We start from the raw sequence: 18,599 nt of genomic DNA on the forward strand, positions 1-18,599 counted from the left end.
AAAAAGTTTCTAATTTAGAAAAATAAATTGTTAGAGAATCAAAAATGTGTACACAATAGACATAAATTCCAAATTAAACCTAGGTCTTATACATGTTAGTAATTTTGCTAAAATTGCATCATGATTTTATATAGTAAACTAATCTAGGTAGATATTTTATTACCCTTCTGAGTAAAAAAGAAAAATAAAAAACGTGGCAGCATGGTAGAGATAAATATGTTTTTCTAATATTAATGATAACTAAAACTGGTCTTCGTTGCAGTTCTAGTAGTGTATCTACCTGTGAACTTGTTTTTCACGTAGTGCCTTCACTAGTGTAAGATATGTACTTATGGTCTCAGAGTTTTGGAATAGAGTGTGGGTATTACTAAACCCCTTTCACTGACATAACTTTGGACAATCTTTTGGCTAGTTTAAAAATAAGGAATATATTCCCATTTTAATTTGTTCATAGCTTTTTTGTAGTTTTGACTCATTATTTTAAAATATAATCAATGATTCTTTCATATGAAATACTAATATTTAGTTAGAAATTCTACTTCATATTCAAAGAAATCAATTGAAAGATATTTAAGGTAGACTATTAAACAAACCAGTTAATAGATTTAGGATGTAAACACTTAGAAATATTAGTGTGACCCAAAAATAAATATATAATTATAACTTGAAGATGTTCATTGCAATTTTTCATTAGAAACAGAACTGTTATGTACTTGTAATATATTCTGTAATTTATAAGTATTTAATTGGGTAACTATTTTATATATTTGCTTAAATTGATTTTAAAGCAACCAATATCCCTTTAGGACATAAGATAGAATGAAAGACAGAAGAAAAAATACCACCACTTCATATGTATTTAAAGGAAAGTCTCCATTTTTTTCATCATCATTTGTTAAACTGTCAAACTTGTCAGTATTAAACTTCAGAAACCATTTGATGCCCTTTTTCTGCAAATTATGCTTTTCTTTGCTTTCAGTGCCTTGAGAAATTTTTGTGTGTTTATAATATGTAAATCAAATACAAATGTACAAATATGTATGTTTTATTTAACTGAGATCTTTAAAGCTTAGAGAATTAACTCTACATAACAATTACAAAACCACTTCCCTTCATTATTTCATTCTGGATTGTAATTTTGCAAATACCACAAGGAACATTCCCATAGCATGCCTGCAGACCCTGGCTGAAATGACCACAAACTTCAGAGTTTCTACTTGAACTAGAGTGACTCTTCCTGCTACAATGAAAACCTGAGACAGCATTTAGCCAATTCAATCTGTCAGGTTGTTGTATCTTCTGCATTTTGAGGGTCTTTCAGAGCTCCTTGTAAAGAGATTTATTAGCTCAATGGTAAAGTTAAGTGGTGGGGGGAAAAAAATCCTCCGCATGTAAAAACAAATGAGTTTTTAAAGAATAGAAAATAATCTCTGTGAGAGATTACTTCTAAATTATCTATGTGAAAATTAAATTTAGCTCTTGTTAACATTTCCGTAGAAATATGCATTTTGATTAAGCCAAACAAACAAACAAAAAAATCCCTAAAAGTAGGCATAAGTCATTTATCTATATACTCACAAATACTTTGCTCTTTTCTGATCATCAGTATTTTTTTTTCTTGCTTTATTTGCTTCATTTTCTTTATTTCCCATTATTCATGGAGAAGTTTTCTATCTAAGACTAAATGGATTCTCTGCTTACTTCTTATCGGTGAAGTCACTTCAGCAAAGAGTTACTCTTCGGAGTTATGTCGTCATCTGTAATCTGTATCCCTCAGCTGGAGCGCTGGGGCTGGCGCTGCCCCATCCCTGCCCTAAGGCATGCAGAGAGAGGGCTCTCGCTTTGCCCAGTCTGTTTACCGAGCTCCCTCTGAGACTGGTGAGGAGGGAGGTCTGTGGAGGGGGGAGATAGACGGACCGGGTGACTATTTGAAGCCAGTGTAATTTGTAAGTTTGCCATAATTTTTAAGTTAGAGTTGCAATGGGGGGTTGCAGGGTTAGCATGCTTTCAGAAATCAAAAGGAAAATGGAAGTGTTCATTTCATTTCCGAGCGCTCTGATACGAAAGGGTTTTTTGTTTCTAAATTTTACCAAGACTTCAGCAATTAATTAATCTACAGACTTAAAAGATATTAAAATATTCATGACAACATTGCCATGTTATATATTTTATTTATAAACAGGCATACACACACATGTACACGTATACACACATGTAATAACTCTTATCAAATACTATTACTTAGTACTACCTGTGTGTTAATTTAAGTCTGGAGCCAGTGAAATAATATACCACCTCTATCTGACCATGAAGAGTGAAGAAAATCACTGCTATAATTGATACCTTTTGTTCATTATGGAAAGTTTTTATACAGTCAAGGATAGAGAAAGTCTCATTTCATTTTGTCAAACCAAAAACATACTACCTAACGCCCTTTGTATAATAGCTAACACAACATGCCAAAAATAATAGCAGAGCCTTCAATATATGTTGAACTTATGAAAGAAGTTAGGAACGGTTTGGCAAAGACGAAATATACAGTTAATTTTTGTATAATTTTATTTTCATTCACATTCACACCAGGTAGACTTTGTCAAATACCTATAGTAAAGAAGAACTTGTTCATGCATGCAGAACAAAATAAAATAAGATTAAAAGCTCCAGGAAATCAGCCTGCTTCAAAAAACCATTAAAGTGTGCCTATCCCCCAAGCTTTACAAATGTGCTAATTGTCGTGTTTCAGTCATGTAAATATGTCTCAGCATAAAGTAAGCAAGATTTCCTGTTATAGAAGCACTGCTCTCTGGGGGTGGGGGTGGGGAGGGACGAAGAGGACTAAATAACACACTGTAATGAAACCTGCCTTTGGGCAGCACATGCCTCAGCTCTGAATGCCCAGAAATACTTCGCAGACGCTCTAGGCTGCCTAGCAATGGGGATGTCTAATTCTGGCTAGCTTGACAAAGTAAATACAACTATTGAACATAAGGCAGCTCCTAATAAAAAAAAAACAACAATCCCCCCCTTGTAAACACCTACATTTGGCCCCATTAAAAATTCTTTCTTCATACCCAGGAACTAGCAGACCCTTAAATGTGGGGGTCTCAAAGTAACTAAAGAGGCGCTGGGAGATTTAATGCTGTCAGGATGTTTTACATCGCCGTTTCCACCGAGCACTTCATACCCCATCTCAGGGCTTTGTGGAGAAATGTTCTGCAGACACTGTAGGGCATTATGCAAGCAAACACATTGGCCTTTATGCTGTCGAGACTCATTCGCGAACAGCCGAAAGGAATCAATATATTTTCATATATGCGTTATGCTTACATACAAAATATAAATATGATTGCCACATTTCTAACAGGAGTGTTCACCAAAAGCTGCCAGTTTTTGAAAACTATTTAGTGGACTGACATTAATGACATTTAATAAGAACATCTCCTGATTTCTGCTTTTTTACATCTCAGAACTCATCTATTTCATAAGCTATGTATCAGTCAGACCTCTGCCACTCCCTAAATTGAATAGTGGATCTGCTGTAGTTCTAAAAATCTCCAGGATTTAGGGATCAACATTGAGTTTACACACACGTTTATCTGCTAACAGTTTATTTACTGAGTAGGAGGCTTCAGATTATAGTAAGGAGCAAACATTAGTTGGAATTGTAGTAGACAAAAACAAAGAGATTGTTGCTTTTTTGTCACCTCTAGAGTAGTTTCCATATGTTTTAAAAGAAAAGGGATAAAAAGGAATTCTCATAAAATTAGTAGTTTGAATTTACTTCTCAAAGAAGTTTTTTTTTTAAGCTCAATATTCAGATCTCAGAACACTGTACGTTCCTAAAATATCTCACTAATCTTAAGCCACCTGAGAGTTAGTACCCAAAATATTGCTCCTAAAATGTTTCCTCACTTGTATCGGGTAGAAAAGAGGCTTCATGGACAAAGCAGGCTCCAAGAGCCTATCGAAATGACAGTCCATCCACAGAGACCCCTGTCTTCTCCCATTTACTGCTGTGGCAGCAGTAGGCCCTAGATCTCAAGCATCTCTCTGCTTGGCCCTGCTGAAGCTTAATTCAAATTCTACACACTCTGGAGCTTATATGCTCCTGCCTGCATTGTGTGTACCAGAGCCATACAAGCCTTGGGTTAAGCAGCAGTTGGAAACCAGTAAAAAGGTTGCCTGAGTGAGAAGCCCTGCTACGCAATTAAGGAAAGATGAATGGAAGGGAGTCAGTTGGGGAGATATGAGGAGTCTCATTTAGGCAATGGAGCACAGTCAGGGGATCACAGGGATGGTGCTATCCATGTGTGACTTATGCATCCCATTCCTTTATCCCAGAGAAGAGGCTAATTGGGGCAGGGGAAAGACATCTTTCAGCATTTTTACTGTCCAAGTTTAGGTAACAATTTAAATCACCTTATTTCAGCTGTTACTATGATTTTTATTTCAGTCCTGCTCATGTTAGAACATTAATGAGAATAAAATGTGCAAAAGAACAAAGGAGAAAACAAAAGAAGAAGATACTGCCTGTAGTTCGTATTGAAGGTGTAACCATTTTAAGCAAAGTTCTCCAAGAATAATCCAGTTTGTTCTCTGCTGATGTATGAAATAAGGGAGGAAAATAACATGACCCTCCTGCGTCTTAAATGTCTGAAAGTTCAGGAGCAGTGAGACCAAAACATGGTGGCGTTCTTATCACTCTGTAGCCGAAAATATTCCGATTCATATTTTAAGAGGATTAAACTCAGCAAACCATCCCCACAAACAGTACCGCTGGCTTCTCCTTGAACATTTCACACAGGGCCCACCCAACCCTCAACTGGGATCTTCCTGTTCAGGCAGGCGTGGGAATAGGGGACTGCTGTGGCTCACTTAGTAGAGAGAAAGTTTCTTCTTAATCAGAAGAAACAGGATCTAGAACAGCCACTTTTTGGGAAATTCTGTCCTTAAAGAATATACATGTTTGCAACACCCGTTGTTTTCTATTATCAAAAGTATCCGTGTATGGATTTGTAAGGACGTGGGTGAGATAGCTCTGATAGTCATAGAAATATGTTTACCTCCCTCCCTTGCTACCCTATTCTCTAAGAACTAAATTCAAGTCCCTTGCTGCTGTTCACAAACCCCACACAATCTCATACCTACCCGCCAAGCCAAACGTCTCATAATTCCCTGTTTGTTGACTACTCCAGAAAAACTGAATGTTTTCCTGTCTTTCGAACATGCCAAACTTACTCCTGCCTTGAGCCTTTTGCATTTTATTACCTTTTCCTGGAGACTTCTTTTTTCAGGTCTTCATAGGTCCCTTCTCAAATTTAGTTTCTAGCTCAAATGTACTCTCCAGAAGGATGTACCCCCTTTTCAAGTAGTACCCCCAGCCAATCTCAAATTGTCATGTTTCATTTTCTTAAAAGCACCTCTCACCATCTGAATTATCTTCTTCATTTGTTTGCTTTCCTGTATGTTAGCCGTCTCTCCTTGACTCATGTCTATATATTCTATATATTGTCCCTATCTGAAGTTGTCAATTCTTCGAAAGCAAGAATCTTATCTGTCTTGTTCACTATTTTATTTCTAGCACTTAGAAAAGTTCTGGCACATAGAGTAATGACTAAGAATGTGGGCTTTGAAGCCGGACTGCGTGAGTTCAAATTCCATCCTGATGTCCTGAAGTTTGCAACGTTGCTTCTACTTTTTTCAGACTTGGTCACATGGTCCACAACTAGCTGAAAGGGAAGTATGGAAACGAAGTCTTCATTCAGGATGGCCATATATTCAAGGGTTCTTCTACTAAAGGAAAAAGGGAGAGTAGATATTGGAGGATAATTATCCATCTCTGTCATAGTCCACAAGCCTTTGGAACCAAATATCCATTAACACCCTTCTTCCCACACACGTACCACCTCTTCAGGGGTGAGTGCGGATTCCTACTCACTAGAAACTGCAAAAATTCTCTGCCCTGGCAGTAGCCCTGATTGTAGCCCCAGTTCTGCTCCCGGAAAGGAACTCCATTATCCTCTGGATCCCTTTAGGAAATTATTCCTTGTCTAGTATAATTCATGGCTACACAAAATCTCCATTGGACAGTGTGCCCTTTGGGGACTGCACTGTTTTCACAGCCACTTATTGATAGATCAAGTTTGGGTACCTAAGACTACGTTAGGGATTGAAGAATCACAGACTTTCAACCAGGCTGCGGTTTCTTTTGCAATACAATTCCCTGAAGACTTTAGAAGGTTCCTAGTCTATTTGCTTTCCTTCGGTTCCGCATGCAAGTAATCACAGCCAAAGAGTTATCTGTCTAGTCGACATAGCTCTGGGATTCAGCTGCAGAAAACAGATCCCATCGAATTATTTTATTCAGAAGGAAAGTTTATACCAGAAAATTGGGAGCTGGTGAAATAATTGAAAAGGATGAAGGATGTTGGCATCACGCTGGCCTCCAGGGAAGCTGCCGTCTCTGCCACAGTGAGAAGGGTGAGGAATCGGGAGGCTGCCACCGCTGCACATGCTTCTCGACCCTCATGAAGCAAGTAACTGGGCGCTGAAACCCGGGTCTGGCCTCCACTTCCACGGTTACTTCTCAACTCCCATGAAACTGTGGGCTCGTCGCTGGAAGAGTGATGCAAAGAAACACTGTTCCTGCAGCAGTGCTTGCCAACTGCAGTAGTCCTCAGGAAGACAGCTCCTGCTTCTGTTCCACTTGCTGAATCTAGTTCAGATACATCTAATTGGATACACGTGATTCACACCTGTCTGGCCCGTGACCAGCGGGCAGGCACATCACATGCAGTTGGAATGGGTGCTTGTCCACCACAACTGTTACATTGTAAAGTTTGAGTCTTATTTTCTGGCTTCTCTATTCTTCCCATAGCCCTCTCTTTCATCTTCTCAGTAACTAGCTTGAAGCCACCTAAAATTATCAACTTGAGAGGGAAGGCAATACCCTTAATCTGACTTTTGTCCCAGAGCTGCCTCTCGTTTTCGGGGCAGCCTCTTAGCCAGGGTATTTCACCAAGGCTCAGGGGCACAGACGTCTCCTGTGGGGGTTGCCTGCTTCAGTGTGCACATGCGGGAACAGTTGGCAGCCCTCTGAATCTTCGGATCACCAAGCCTTTCATCGGTGTGGGTCGTGGGCTGCATGCAGAGCCTCTCCTTTGCCAGAGCCGTAGTCCCTTCTGTCCCTTCTTCCAAATCCTATAGCTCCAGCCTAAGTTCATTTTTCTCTTAGAAATAACTTTGCTGAAAGTAGCAAGAAGCAACTAATACCCCAATAGTGTGAATTTCTCCGATGTTTTGCCTAGAGCCGCTGATTAGGAGGTATAGTGATATCTGTCTTCCAAGTGATCACAGGCATAACAAGGGTCACCAGCTTTCCAATCTGCAATATCTGACTTCACTGCCCAGCTTCCAACCACTAAGCCAACACGTATTTAGATCACAGAACTGGAGTGCTCCATTTTTCAGGTACCAAGTTCTGTATAGAAAGGATATAGGTTTAGGCTGTTATTACAGGAACCCAAAAATGCAGTGGCTTAAATAATACAGAAGTTCATATATCTCTTACATGAGAGCCCAGGACTCCTTTGGTGACCAGGTGGTGTCGGGAGACCCTAGACTAATTTTATCACTTGCTACACCCTCCTCAGCCAATAGCTTTCACTGGATTGTCCAGGGGGGGCCGCTTCAGCACCTACCCTCAAGTCCACATTTCAGCAAGTGGGAAGGTAGAAGTTGGGCTCATCCCTAACACTTGTGGAGCCCTAACACTTGTAGAGGAAGAATGCAAATAAAGGATATCCCTAAATATTTTTTTAAGTTATTAAGCCAACAAACCATAAAATATGGTTTGTCTTTCTTCCTTCACAAATATACCTTCCTAGAAAGCCAAATTTGAGTTTAGGAGCAGGGAAATTTGAGTTTAGGATCAGGGTTCCACTTTATAACATGGAGACACAGGGAGAACTGGCCTGTAGCCCACCTCCTTTCTCTTCCCACCCCTGCCTCCTTCCCCGACACGGGGCCGAACACACACATTTGGGGATACCCAGCCTGCACAACCAAACCCCATCTACACACTACACAAACAACAGTCCTTTGGCTGCTCCTAGAGCCCCAACCTGTGCATGCGGACAACACAGCCCACTTTGGGGTGGTGAACCTGGGGGAGAGACCCGTGCAGGCTTTGTGGCCACGTGGACAGGGAGTTCCGAGGTTCTGAGCGTGTCCTATAAAGAAGGGTACAGGCTCTGGATGGGCGCATCCCCATCACCCTGAAATTCCTCACTCCACGAGGTGGGGTGAATCAGGACGCGGGCAGGGGAACCTCTTGCCAAGATTTTATAGTGATACTAAGGGGAAGGCAAAGTAAATGACTCTTTCCCCTCTCTAAAGATCTGACCCTAAACTTAACTATAGCACTTATGCTCACTACAAAGTGACCAGAACTTAGTCACTCAGCCTCATCCGTTGGCAAGGGGAGCTGGGAAATGTGGACTTTATTATAGGACGCTGTGTGTCCCTCTGATGCTCAGAGATTCTTTTACTTGTTGAAGAGGAAGAGAATAGATTTTGAGAATAAGCTAGCAATCTCTGCCACAGCCTTTTCACAAATCACACTTTTGTTTGGACAAGCAAGTTCTTCACAATCTGCTTTCAGAGAGGTGAGTTTGGAGGCAAGACAATACTGTCAGTTATAATTGACGGTCGAAATAATTGCACACCTGAGCATTTTTCCATGGGCAGTGCTGAAATTTTGTCTAATTTTCAGATCAGTCAGGAAGAACCAAATGAATTTTTCTCAATTCAAAGGGTGTGGTGTTGTTATGACATTCAGGAAAAACAATTTTAATCTTAAACCTTGGGAATGAATTGAGTCTTAAACAAACAAAAACTAAAACTTAAAACCTAACCATGTTTGGCAGAATTTTTTCCAGAAATATTCAGCCACTACTAAATGTATACCTACCAACCCAAAATGAGCAAAAACTGGATCTGGCATGGTTTCTCCTGGCCTATTGATATATGAGAGTAACACAAAATTCACTAAAGTTAGGCAGATGCATCTTCCACGTTACAAAATTTTAACCAGATATAGAAATATCACAACACAATATTATGTTGTAATAATGTAGTGATTATGGAATAATATAAATGTAACAATGTAAAAATGTAATAACATAGTAGCATATAACAATTTTTTTATAATTTGAAATGACACTCTACAATCTTATGAAGAGATAAAGCAATACTGTGATGATGACTATATCAAGCCTGCTCCGTCTGTCTCCTCCCCTCTATCCTCCTCCCTGTGCCGCTAGAAGGAAATCAGTCCACAAAGGAAAGAGAAATCTCTCTCTTTTTCTGTATAGAACCCAAAAGACTCTGAACCCTACCTTAGCCCCCACCATCTGGGCTGTGGAGGCATCAGGCGTGCATTTCCTTGATCAGAAACTAAGAATGGAACCCCGGTCAGTCAACTTTAACTCACAATAAATGCTTCTGGAAAGTAATCGTTTTGCTATAGCCACTTTCAAAACTGTTTAGAAGTTGTCTGCCAACATCCATTTGCTCCTTCTTCCATAGTAACGGATTCATTAAATACTTTTACACATTTTAAAACATTTACTAGCCTTCCTTGCAGCCAGGTATGGCCATGTCTAAGTTCTAGACATGAGTGGAAGTAATGTGTCCTACTACTGGGTCTTGGTCGCTTCTTCCCACCAGCTGAGAGAGAGCAAAAACATCAGCCTTGGAGCCAGAGGTGGAAGCCCCCTGCTAGTGATGGTGCCCTCAGTCCTTCCAGCTCAGAATTGCCCGCTTCAGGACTGTAAAGTGGGAGAGAAATAAACTTCTACCTTTTTTAAGCCGTTTTTCGGAGGGTGTTATAATGTCTCTATATTAGAGCTACTTAACCTGTACTCTGATTCATTCCCTACCATTCAGAGCTGTGCCTCATAACACAGAATATGGCTACAGAAATCAACAAAGCATATTCCGGGCGAGGGCATCACACAGCTCTTGAAAGAAACTGCAATGGAATAGGATGTCATGTCTTTCATTAATTTGTTTCCTCCCTGTTATGTAAAGAGAAGGAATTTAAAAAAAAAAAAAAAACTTGAGTATTGAAGCTTCTTCTTCTAACAGTCAGCAGTGAAGCCTTGCAGTTTTTAAAGATTTTTAAAGTAAGATGCACCCCAAATTACTCCTTACTACAGCTGTGCCTATCTTCACTGGTCCAAAAGCCAGGAATCTTTTCTTACATGCTCCATTTTCACTACTGCCTTACTAAGTATGAGGGACAATATTTAGACATTTTTAATCTTCCCAGAAACAAAAACTGTGATTGCAGTTTCCTTTATATTTTTTTACAGAGCCACAGTAGAGGACAATGTATACTTAATACTCAGACCCGGCTTGGTGACTGAGACACACTGGCTAAGTCTAGTAGTTTGTTGCTGTTGCTTATTATCTGTAGTTCACTATATTTGTAGATTCATTTCCTTGCCCTAGTAAACTTACTGATTTTTATCTGTACCTTATGTGTTTTTATGAACCACCTCAAATCCTTTTTTGAAGCAAGAAGAGATATAAATAAATTCGTGTAGTACTTGATAGTTCACAGAACATTTATGCATCTCATTTGAGCTTGACAACAGTCTTGCCAGGGGAGACTTTATTCCCCTGTGATAGAGGACACCGAGGTGTCTTATCTGAGGTCACCCTGAGCGTGAGTGACAGAAGGAGGTATCAGACTTGTTGCTGGTTGTCTCTGTGAAGGGACCAATGTAGAACCTACATGTCCTTAGATGTTTACAAGTTTTAGTTTAAATTGGCTATGTTTCAAAGAAAAAAAAATTATTAGGAAGTATTTTGAAATATTAACATCTATTTCTGTGATTGTGAGTAATGCAAAGTGTGACTTTTCAGAAAATGTCAGAAATTTCAAAAGGTTTAAAACAAATCTCTATTCATATGCTAATGGTGAAAATGTACTACATCGATTGTTTTCAGAAAACAAAGAGTGACTGGTGGCTTGGTCTCGGCAAAATATGAAAAATATAAATTGATGAAATATTTTAATGGGTGTTTACCTGCAATTTGTCTCAAATCCAGGTATAATCTAGATTCATTATCTTGCCCCTTCTGTCTGGGAACTGTGTGTGAGTGCTGAGCACAAGTCTGGCAGGCTGGGAGAAAAAGAATTAGGAAGGGAACTGTGGAGCCAGGAAATCCAATCCTATGTGTCTATAGGACCTGTTTAGATGGTGACTCAGGAGGAACAAAATATAGACAGTGTCTTAGACCAACAAAAAGAGAGAGGTATGCAGAGGAGGGAGAATCTCAAAGTCTGGCTGGGCTTGGTACCCTCTGGAGCGACAGAGCAAAGCACTTCTGTTGCTGCTGCTTTGTTGTGACCCAGGACTTCCTATGGGCCTAAGGATGCCTTTTGGCAGGAGCTCCCCTAATCTGCCAAAGTATGTTCCCATCCTCTCATTTCCCTTACCTTGCCAGTCACTAGAGTAAAGGGAACCATTAATCCAAAGGGATCACTGCAAATCACCTCAGCCCACAGGAAACTGGGAGTTGTCACTCCTTTCCCAGAACCCTTTGCCTACATAAAAATCATCATTTTAGACAAGGCATTAATAGAAAAAACAGGCAGGCAGCCAGCCGGCCAGATATGCAAGGCATCTCCTGCATCAGCAGTACAATCCCTTCCTCCCAGAATCTGGGAAAAGAAAATCAGGTGGAAAAATTTCAATTCAAGATTCTAAATACATTTTGGGCCCTTGCCTCAGGTATAAAATGAGAAAGATGGATACCTCGATTTGGTTTACAAAGTTGAAAGCAGTAAGATTTTTTTTATAGTCAGATTTTCGTTTAAACCATTATGCAGTGAAACCCCAAGGTCTAGAAGTTTATATACCCCCAACAGCTTTGTAGCTTTAGTCTAAAGGAGGTCACCATGCTATGCAGAGAGTATTCTTACAGCATATTTTTTCAGAAGACAGATCTAGGGTACAGCAGCATCTGAACATTTACATGTCAAGTGTGTAAGTGCTTTGGAAGCCTCAAAGGAACAGTCCCTGACACACCTGGCAAGCCTGGAACCTGATCTCCCCTTCTTCCTCCTGTTTCACATCGCACTGACATGGTGCACAGGGGGAGGCTCAGGAAGGAAGAAAACAAAACCCACTGCTTGAGAATTTAGGCTGCAAAGTAAGCTCATTCAAGTCACAATCAACAAAAGCCGGCAAAAGCATACACAGATTCACATATTTCCAAGAGCCATCCTTCAGTTTTTTCAAAGGACATGAGTACGCAACTAGCCTTTGAAATGTAGCATTTGGTTAGATGCATTTAATCACATCACCCAAAATCATCGTCAGGCTCAAAAGTTACCCACAAATGGATATTTGACTTTTCTTCAAAGCCATTCAACCTGAAAGATTTCCAAGCATGTCACACGTCACATTTAGCTACCTTTGCTAGAAAGGGCTTTCAGCCAACTGGCTCACACTCATAGCCAAGAGAAGCAGAGGAAGAGAAATTTTTAGCAAATAGGTAAGCATCCGAAATAAATTGTATTATGCTAGTTCTGAATAAACTACACTAGTTTTCTCATTTAGATTATCAGAGTAGTATAACCTTTCAACTAGATGCATCTTAAAGACATATCAGTTCTACTGTGAATCACATCACCATTTCTACATGTCAGAATCCAGTTCATTATCTAACACCGAGCCCATCTCCTGCTCCCCTCCCCTGGCCATGACTTCTGCTTTGTCTCTGCCTCTCTTGCAGACGTGACTTGGAGTGCCCACTATGAGTGTTACCTGTGTCCTTGTCTTATTCGTATTACTGGATTATAAGGGAAGGTGGAGTGTGGCAGGTGTTCTGTTCACATATCCTCTGAGAAAGCCTTGCTTCAAGTAGATTCTAAATATTTGTTGATTCCAGTTGATTTCTTAAACAGCCTAATAACCATTTGACATCTGTGTGAGGTCCCAACCAAAAGCACATGCACACATTTTTTAATGGTGAATTTTCTTTAAGTTTCAGTTAACCTGCAGATAATACATATCCTCATTGTTTTTCCTTTGCTCATTAGCAGTTAACTACAAGATCTTAAAGACACTTTAAATTAAAACAGACGTATAATTTTATGTCTCTTTCCCTCATGCTTTTTCACAAGAACATTGATAGAGTTAACACGCCAGAGACATTCATAACCTCAGACTTCAGAGTCATATGCGTCTTTTAGTTTCCTGAGCCTTTCATGTTTTCATTTCTGCCTGAAATCCTTCGTGGAAGAAATTAGAGTGTCAAGGAATGAATGAATTGTTTAAAACAGAGAAACAAATATGTCTTCATTAGAGCTTTTTTTATCATTCAAGAAATAGACATTTAACTACTTAACATGTGACAGGCTGGGTGCTAAGGATACAAATGAATAATATACTTTATGAATATTCCTATTTGGATGCTTAAGATGTTCTTGACCTTTCCGACATCTTTGTTGATCATATATCTGTATAATAGTGTCTTTCATCCTAAATATATTTTCATTAAAAATAAGTACATACAGGCAAACTGAAATCAAGGAAGAATATTTTCATAAATTATTTTTAATGGTTTAAAATATTTTGATCCTCTGCACACAGCTTGTGTTTACATGACAAATAAGCCTTTTACCAGGAAGAAACTAGCCAGAACATATGCTGTGGATCACAATATTTAGACAAAAAAAAAAAAAAAAAAAAATGGTTCTACCCTTTCTCATCTCAATTTTTTTTCATTTTGAAGGGAGTTTTCCAAATGAAGAGTTTCAGATAGGTTGTCTCCAGGTCAGTTCACTTCTGCAAGGCTTTGGTTAGTTATCAGTGGACAGCCCCATTTCGCATGCTTAACTGTAGCCTCTCACACTCACTGTGTGCTTCACACAATAGATATGTTCCTTTGAGTTTAGATTTTTATGAAACAAATCATGTGGGCTGGGACCACTAATAGTTAAAGGAATTCGATAGCTGTCCTTTTGAAAACCTAAAAAAGTTCTTTTGCAATATGAATATTTCTCCCTAATTACAGTTAACTGTTCTGTAATTATGGTCAGTTACTGCTTAAATCAGCCTGTATCTGCTTAAATCAACTTGTATTTGCAGAAAAACAATTAGGATGGTGAGATGTTCAAAGCTACACTATACTTTTGAAAAACATGACCTAATGTCATACATAGAAACAAACCTACCAAGACCTGTAACAGATGTTATAGCTGACTTATCTAAGTATATAAAAAATATTGACCTTTTTATTGGTATAATTTATTTTCTTATGTCTATATTTTTTATGAAAATTGCAAGTTTCTAGAGAAAGTATAACCTTGCAATCAAATCATCTTCAGGTCAACTTAATAGACAAAGGAAAACAGGCATTTGCGGGAATCCATAATTGCTGAAAAGCTATATTCGATTGAAAAATAGCAGTTTGGAACCCTGGCAAGAACAAAGCCAAAAAAAACCCTGCCATTATTATGTAATTTTTTTTCAATTACGCATTTACTTATGCCTTTACATATTTTTATTTCTACCTAAATAAGAAAAATCTTAATCCATTTAGGTTTAGACTCTGGAAATGTTCCACTAAGATTCCTGGTTCAGTTTACATAATGGCTATAATTTGTGAAATCTAGTACCACTGGGATGTGATTATATTGGGCTTCAGTCTGAAGAATTGTTTTAGTAGGAATTTTATATGCAAGACTAAATGCTGATCAACAGAGCATAATATTGTATCCTGAAGTGTGCTCATGAAAGCAAAATTAATTTTTTTTTTTCCTGTTTCTTTCCTTCTCCTGGAATCTTCTGCCATAGCGACTGCATTTGCCTCCAGACTTGTCAGACACAGCAAGCCGCTCAAGCAGACAGGATCTGGCAGAATCGGCCAAGCTGCTGGGCCCAGGCTGTGGCGTGATGGCCGGAGGCAAGAAGCACCTGGACTTCTAGCAATTCCTCCTTAGTCGCTGCCTGCAGAATTATATAACACTCTAATTATGATTGCTAATGGGCTTATGTAAATATTTTTCTTAATGATTTGACCCTTCAATTCTTTAAAAACACAGGATTGCAAAATGAGGCCTCTGTTCGTCATTTTTAAACCAACTTTTTTATACAGAAATAGTATAGCAGAAATACTTTCATTTAAAAATTTTGTGTTATGCTATGTCTAAAGAAAATAGGTAATTTTATTTTTGAATAAGAGCAAATAAAATGTCAAAAATTCAAGATGCCTTACAATGGTCATCAGTGTATCTGTGCTAAGGCACTTAGCTCATGGTAAAATACATGTCACAGCGGGTAGCATATAAAGCATTCTGAAATTCAAAATTGTATGTGAAAAACATATTTTCTCTTTATTTTTGAAAAACTCGCTTGCCACCAAAAAGGCTACTGTTTTTAAAAGAATGAAAAATTTGTTTGTTAATATATGAAGACTATAATGAAATGAATTTGCATTTATGCATCCTGTTATTAAATTGATGAAGACAAAATAATATTTTGGGATTCAGACTGCATTAAAGATAATTAGTCTGCCGTAGAAGTTAATAAATATAAAGAACTTGAATGATAGAAAGCATACAAAAAGTTTATGGTCTTCTGTTTAGAAATCCTAAACAATTGAAGTCAGCACTATGAAATTATGTCAACACACATAATTTAGGATTGAAATTCAAACTGACAGCTATGTTAATGCTAAGATACTGAGAAAAAAAACATGTATTGAGAGATTTTTACAGACTGTAGGTCTGAGACAAAGTAAGAAACTGAAGCTAACTCAGATTTTCACTGCACCAGGTAAACCCTTTGTTAATTGTGAACATTGGATGAGTATGTACATTTATAACCATATAAACATGTCTTTTGCTGTATATAGCATACTGAGCTGCTTTTCATATAAAACGCTAGCTTTTTGAATCAGTTCCATCTTCTCAAAGATTTTAACAAATAGTAGACAAAAAACAATTTCAAAAGTAACTTGCATATTTGTTTCAATTTTTTAAAAGCTGTTTAACATTCTTTAGGAGAACCTGAATTTTCAAAACACATTTTTAAAAATGTTAGAATATTTCGAAGCAGTTATAACTAACATTTTAAGCAGTTTGCTTTTAATATACCACAAATTACACTTTATTTGTTCTTGACAACATTGTAGAAAACAAAGACAAGGTTTTTAAACTGTCTAACCAATATGATGAATGTCAGTCACTTAAAAAAAAAACCCACTGTAGCATAAACACATACTGTATACAGCTTTTATTCAGAATTAGAATAATTGAATCAATGACAGTGATTTGCCAGGATGTCAAATCTCTCCATCATATCCTGTCACTACCAGTTTATTTTTTGTGATCAAAATCAAAAAGACAACTATTTTGTCACCTGCTATTTCATTAGTACTAAAAATCAGGTTTCTTCTTCTATTTTTTTAGAATGTCTGGTTTATTTTTTTCACTTCTTTTAATTCGAAAGACAAATTCTTCCCCATTTTCTTTTCAAAATAAAGTTTCAGAATTGATCTGTCAGTTAAAATTAAAGGGCTTTTATATTAAATACAGGTGCTTTTAAAATTTAAAGCAACTGCAAAAAAAAAATCAATTTAGTCCATGGATAATAAATAACGTGCAGATACTCCACAAAAGCTTTGCTTTTTCTTTTGAAAGCATTATGAATAACCTGAATAAATTCAAATGAATATTTTAGTTGGGTTATTATTTTAATAACTCTAACCTTTTTCTTACCGTGTTGTGACTCATTTCATACAAACACACACGGAACAATTACATAGCATTTGACTCAGAAAAGGAAATGTGAGGTCATCAGATATGTAAATTGCATGTCAAAAATACTTAATAGGTCATTGATTTACTACACTGGCTACCATGTCTATAAAATTAACAGCCAATTGCTAGTTAATATATGCTTCGCAAACAGATAAATACTATAAAAATTGAACATGCGTATTTGAACCCAACTTATTTTAAACATAAAAGAAACTTTTCCAACTCAATAAAAGTACATTCTGAACAATAATACTACTTGGGCTTTCCAAAATCAGATGCAAGTGCTTTGTTCTGATTCACTAGGCAGGCTTTATAAAAATAAGCTACTGAAGAGGGATGTATTTTTTTCTTGATAAAAACATTCTAAAAATTTGTTTTCCTTCCTTCTGGAAACATTATCAATTAGCCATATGCTAATAACTTACTACATAAAAATATGAGTCTCCAATAATACTCTTGTAGGTATTTAGACCATTTTGATACATTATGAAATACACACTCTAAAAACAGGTTTGTTTCAATTATCGACTTGTCTCCAAGATATAAATACTAAAGTAACAATGCCAAACATAGTATTTGAAATGGTCTCGTATCTTTTAAATGTTGCTAAAACTTTAAAACTCTCTATGGTATTCATTTCTTACACTAGATTTGTCTTTCTTTAACATGATGTAAATATTTTGACTGCTGCAGTCTGCTCAGGTGCTGGGGTCCTAAGACCTGAATTTCTTCTTTAGTAGCTACTGATTTCCACTTTTCTCTTCCTCTCTTTCCATTTATTCTTTATCTCCATCTCTAGGATCTGCAAATACTAACAGTAGACAAAATAAACTACTTCAAATGAATGCCACACTCAGCAATCAATTCCTTGTCTATCTTTTAATTTTCAAGAATCAGACACAGGCACCCACATACAAAAAAATGAGGGGGGGAGGAGGTATTCGTTTGTATAAGCCCATTATGAACGTCATTTCTATAACATGTTAATGCCTTCCAATGATAGTCACCATCAATACCATGGAATTTAAGCAATACTAAGTCTAAATACTTACACTTGAACTTTAAAACTAAGCAGTGAAGTCATTGAGGACTGATGCAAAACAAAGAAAAACAGAAAAAGGCAAAACGGAAAAACAGGTGAGGTTTATTCATGAAAAACGAAAAAGGGAATAGTTTGTGTTTAGTGTTGGTGAGCCAAACACTATACAAAGAAGAAAAGCCTTTTTTTTTAAAATCTTGTTAAAATTGAGGCCAAGAGCAAAAAGAAAAAGAATACAAATTCCATCCTAAAATGACAAAAATTCACAAAACAACGCTGAATCTTAAAATAATACTTCATAAACGAATCTTAGGAGACCTAATTATGATTTTTAAGGAGAAAAATGATCATGTGAGCCGTAGCAAAAAAAGACAGTAGGTTACCATTTAAGACTTAGGAGGCACCGCTTTGGATGGAAAATATTCTGGAAATTCTTTGGAGTAAAAAGCAGTTTTCACTCAGTAATTTGCATGTTTCTTATTCAAACATTCACCTCTAATTCTGTTTACCTGGTCTCCCTAAGTCAGGCAAGTTTGAAGAAAAATCATAAGCTTTTAGTCTTGTGATTTAAATGAGGATGTCACAAATAGACGGTCACCATCCTGGAAGATGATGCCAAAGCATCCCCGCAGAGTTTCCATTGATAAATATATAAATATGTCTATCAGTAAATAAATAAACAAAAAATTATTTCAACAATGAGGCAAAGGCCACCTC

At 37.5% G+C, this 18,599-nt stretch overlaps 1 protein-coding gene across 1 annotated transcript in view; it reads left to right on the top strand.

The window, feature by feature from the left end:
- The window catches only part of ELP4 (elongator acetyltransferase complex subunit 4), a 190,659-nt gene extending 172,312 nt beyond the window's left edge, over positions 1 to 18,347 (top strand). Inside the window, exon 10 of the mRNA XM_016147067.2 lies at positions 14,877 to 18,347. Within this exon, the coding sequence (XP_016002553.1) occupies positions 14,877 to 15,008 (132 nt within the window). The 3' untranslated portion in view covers positions 15,009 to 18,347. The remainder of the gene's footprint in view (positions 1 to 14,876) is intronic.
- The last annotated feature ends 252 nt before the right edge of the window (positions 18,348 to 18,599 follow it).

The sequence above is a fragment of the Rousettus aegyptiacus genome, unplaced genomic scaffold (genome assembly GCF_014176215.1).
Source record: "Rousettus aegyptiacus isolate mRouAeg1 unplaced genomic scaffold, mRouAeg1.p scaffold_m13_p_5, whole genome shotgun sequence".
NCBI classification, from domain to species: domain Eukaryota; kingdom Metazoa; phylum Chordata; class Mammalia; order Chiroptera; family Pteropodidae; genus Rousettus; species Rousettus aegyptiacus.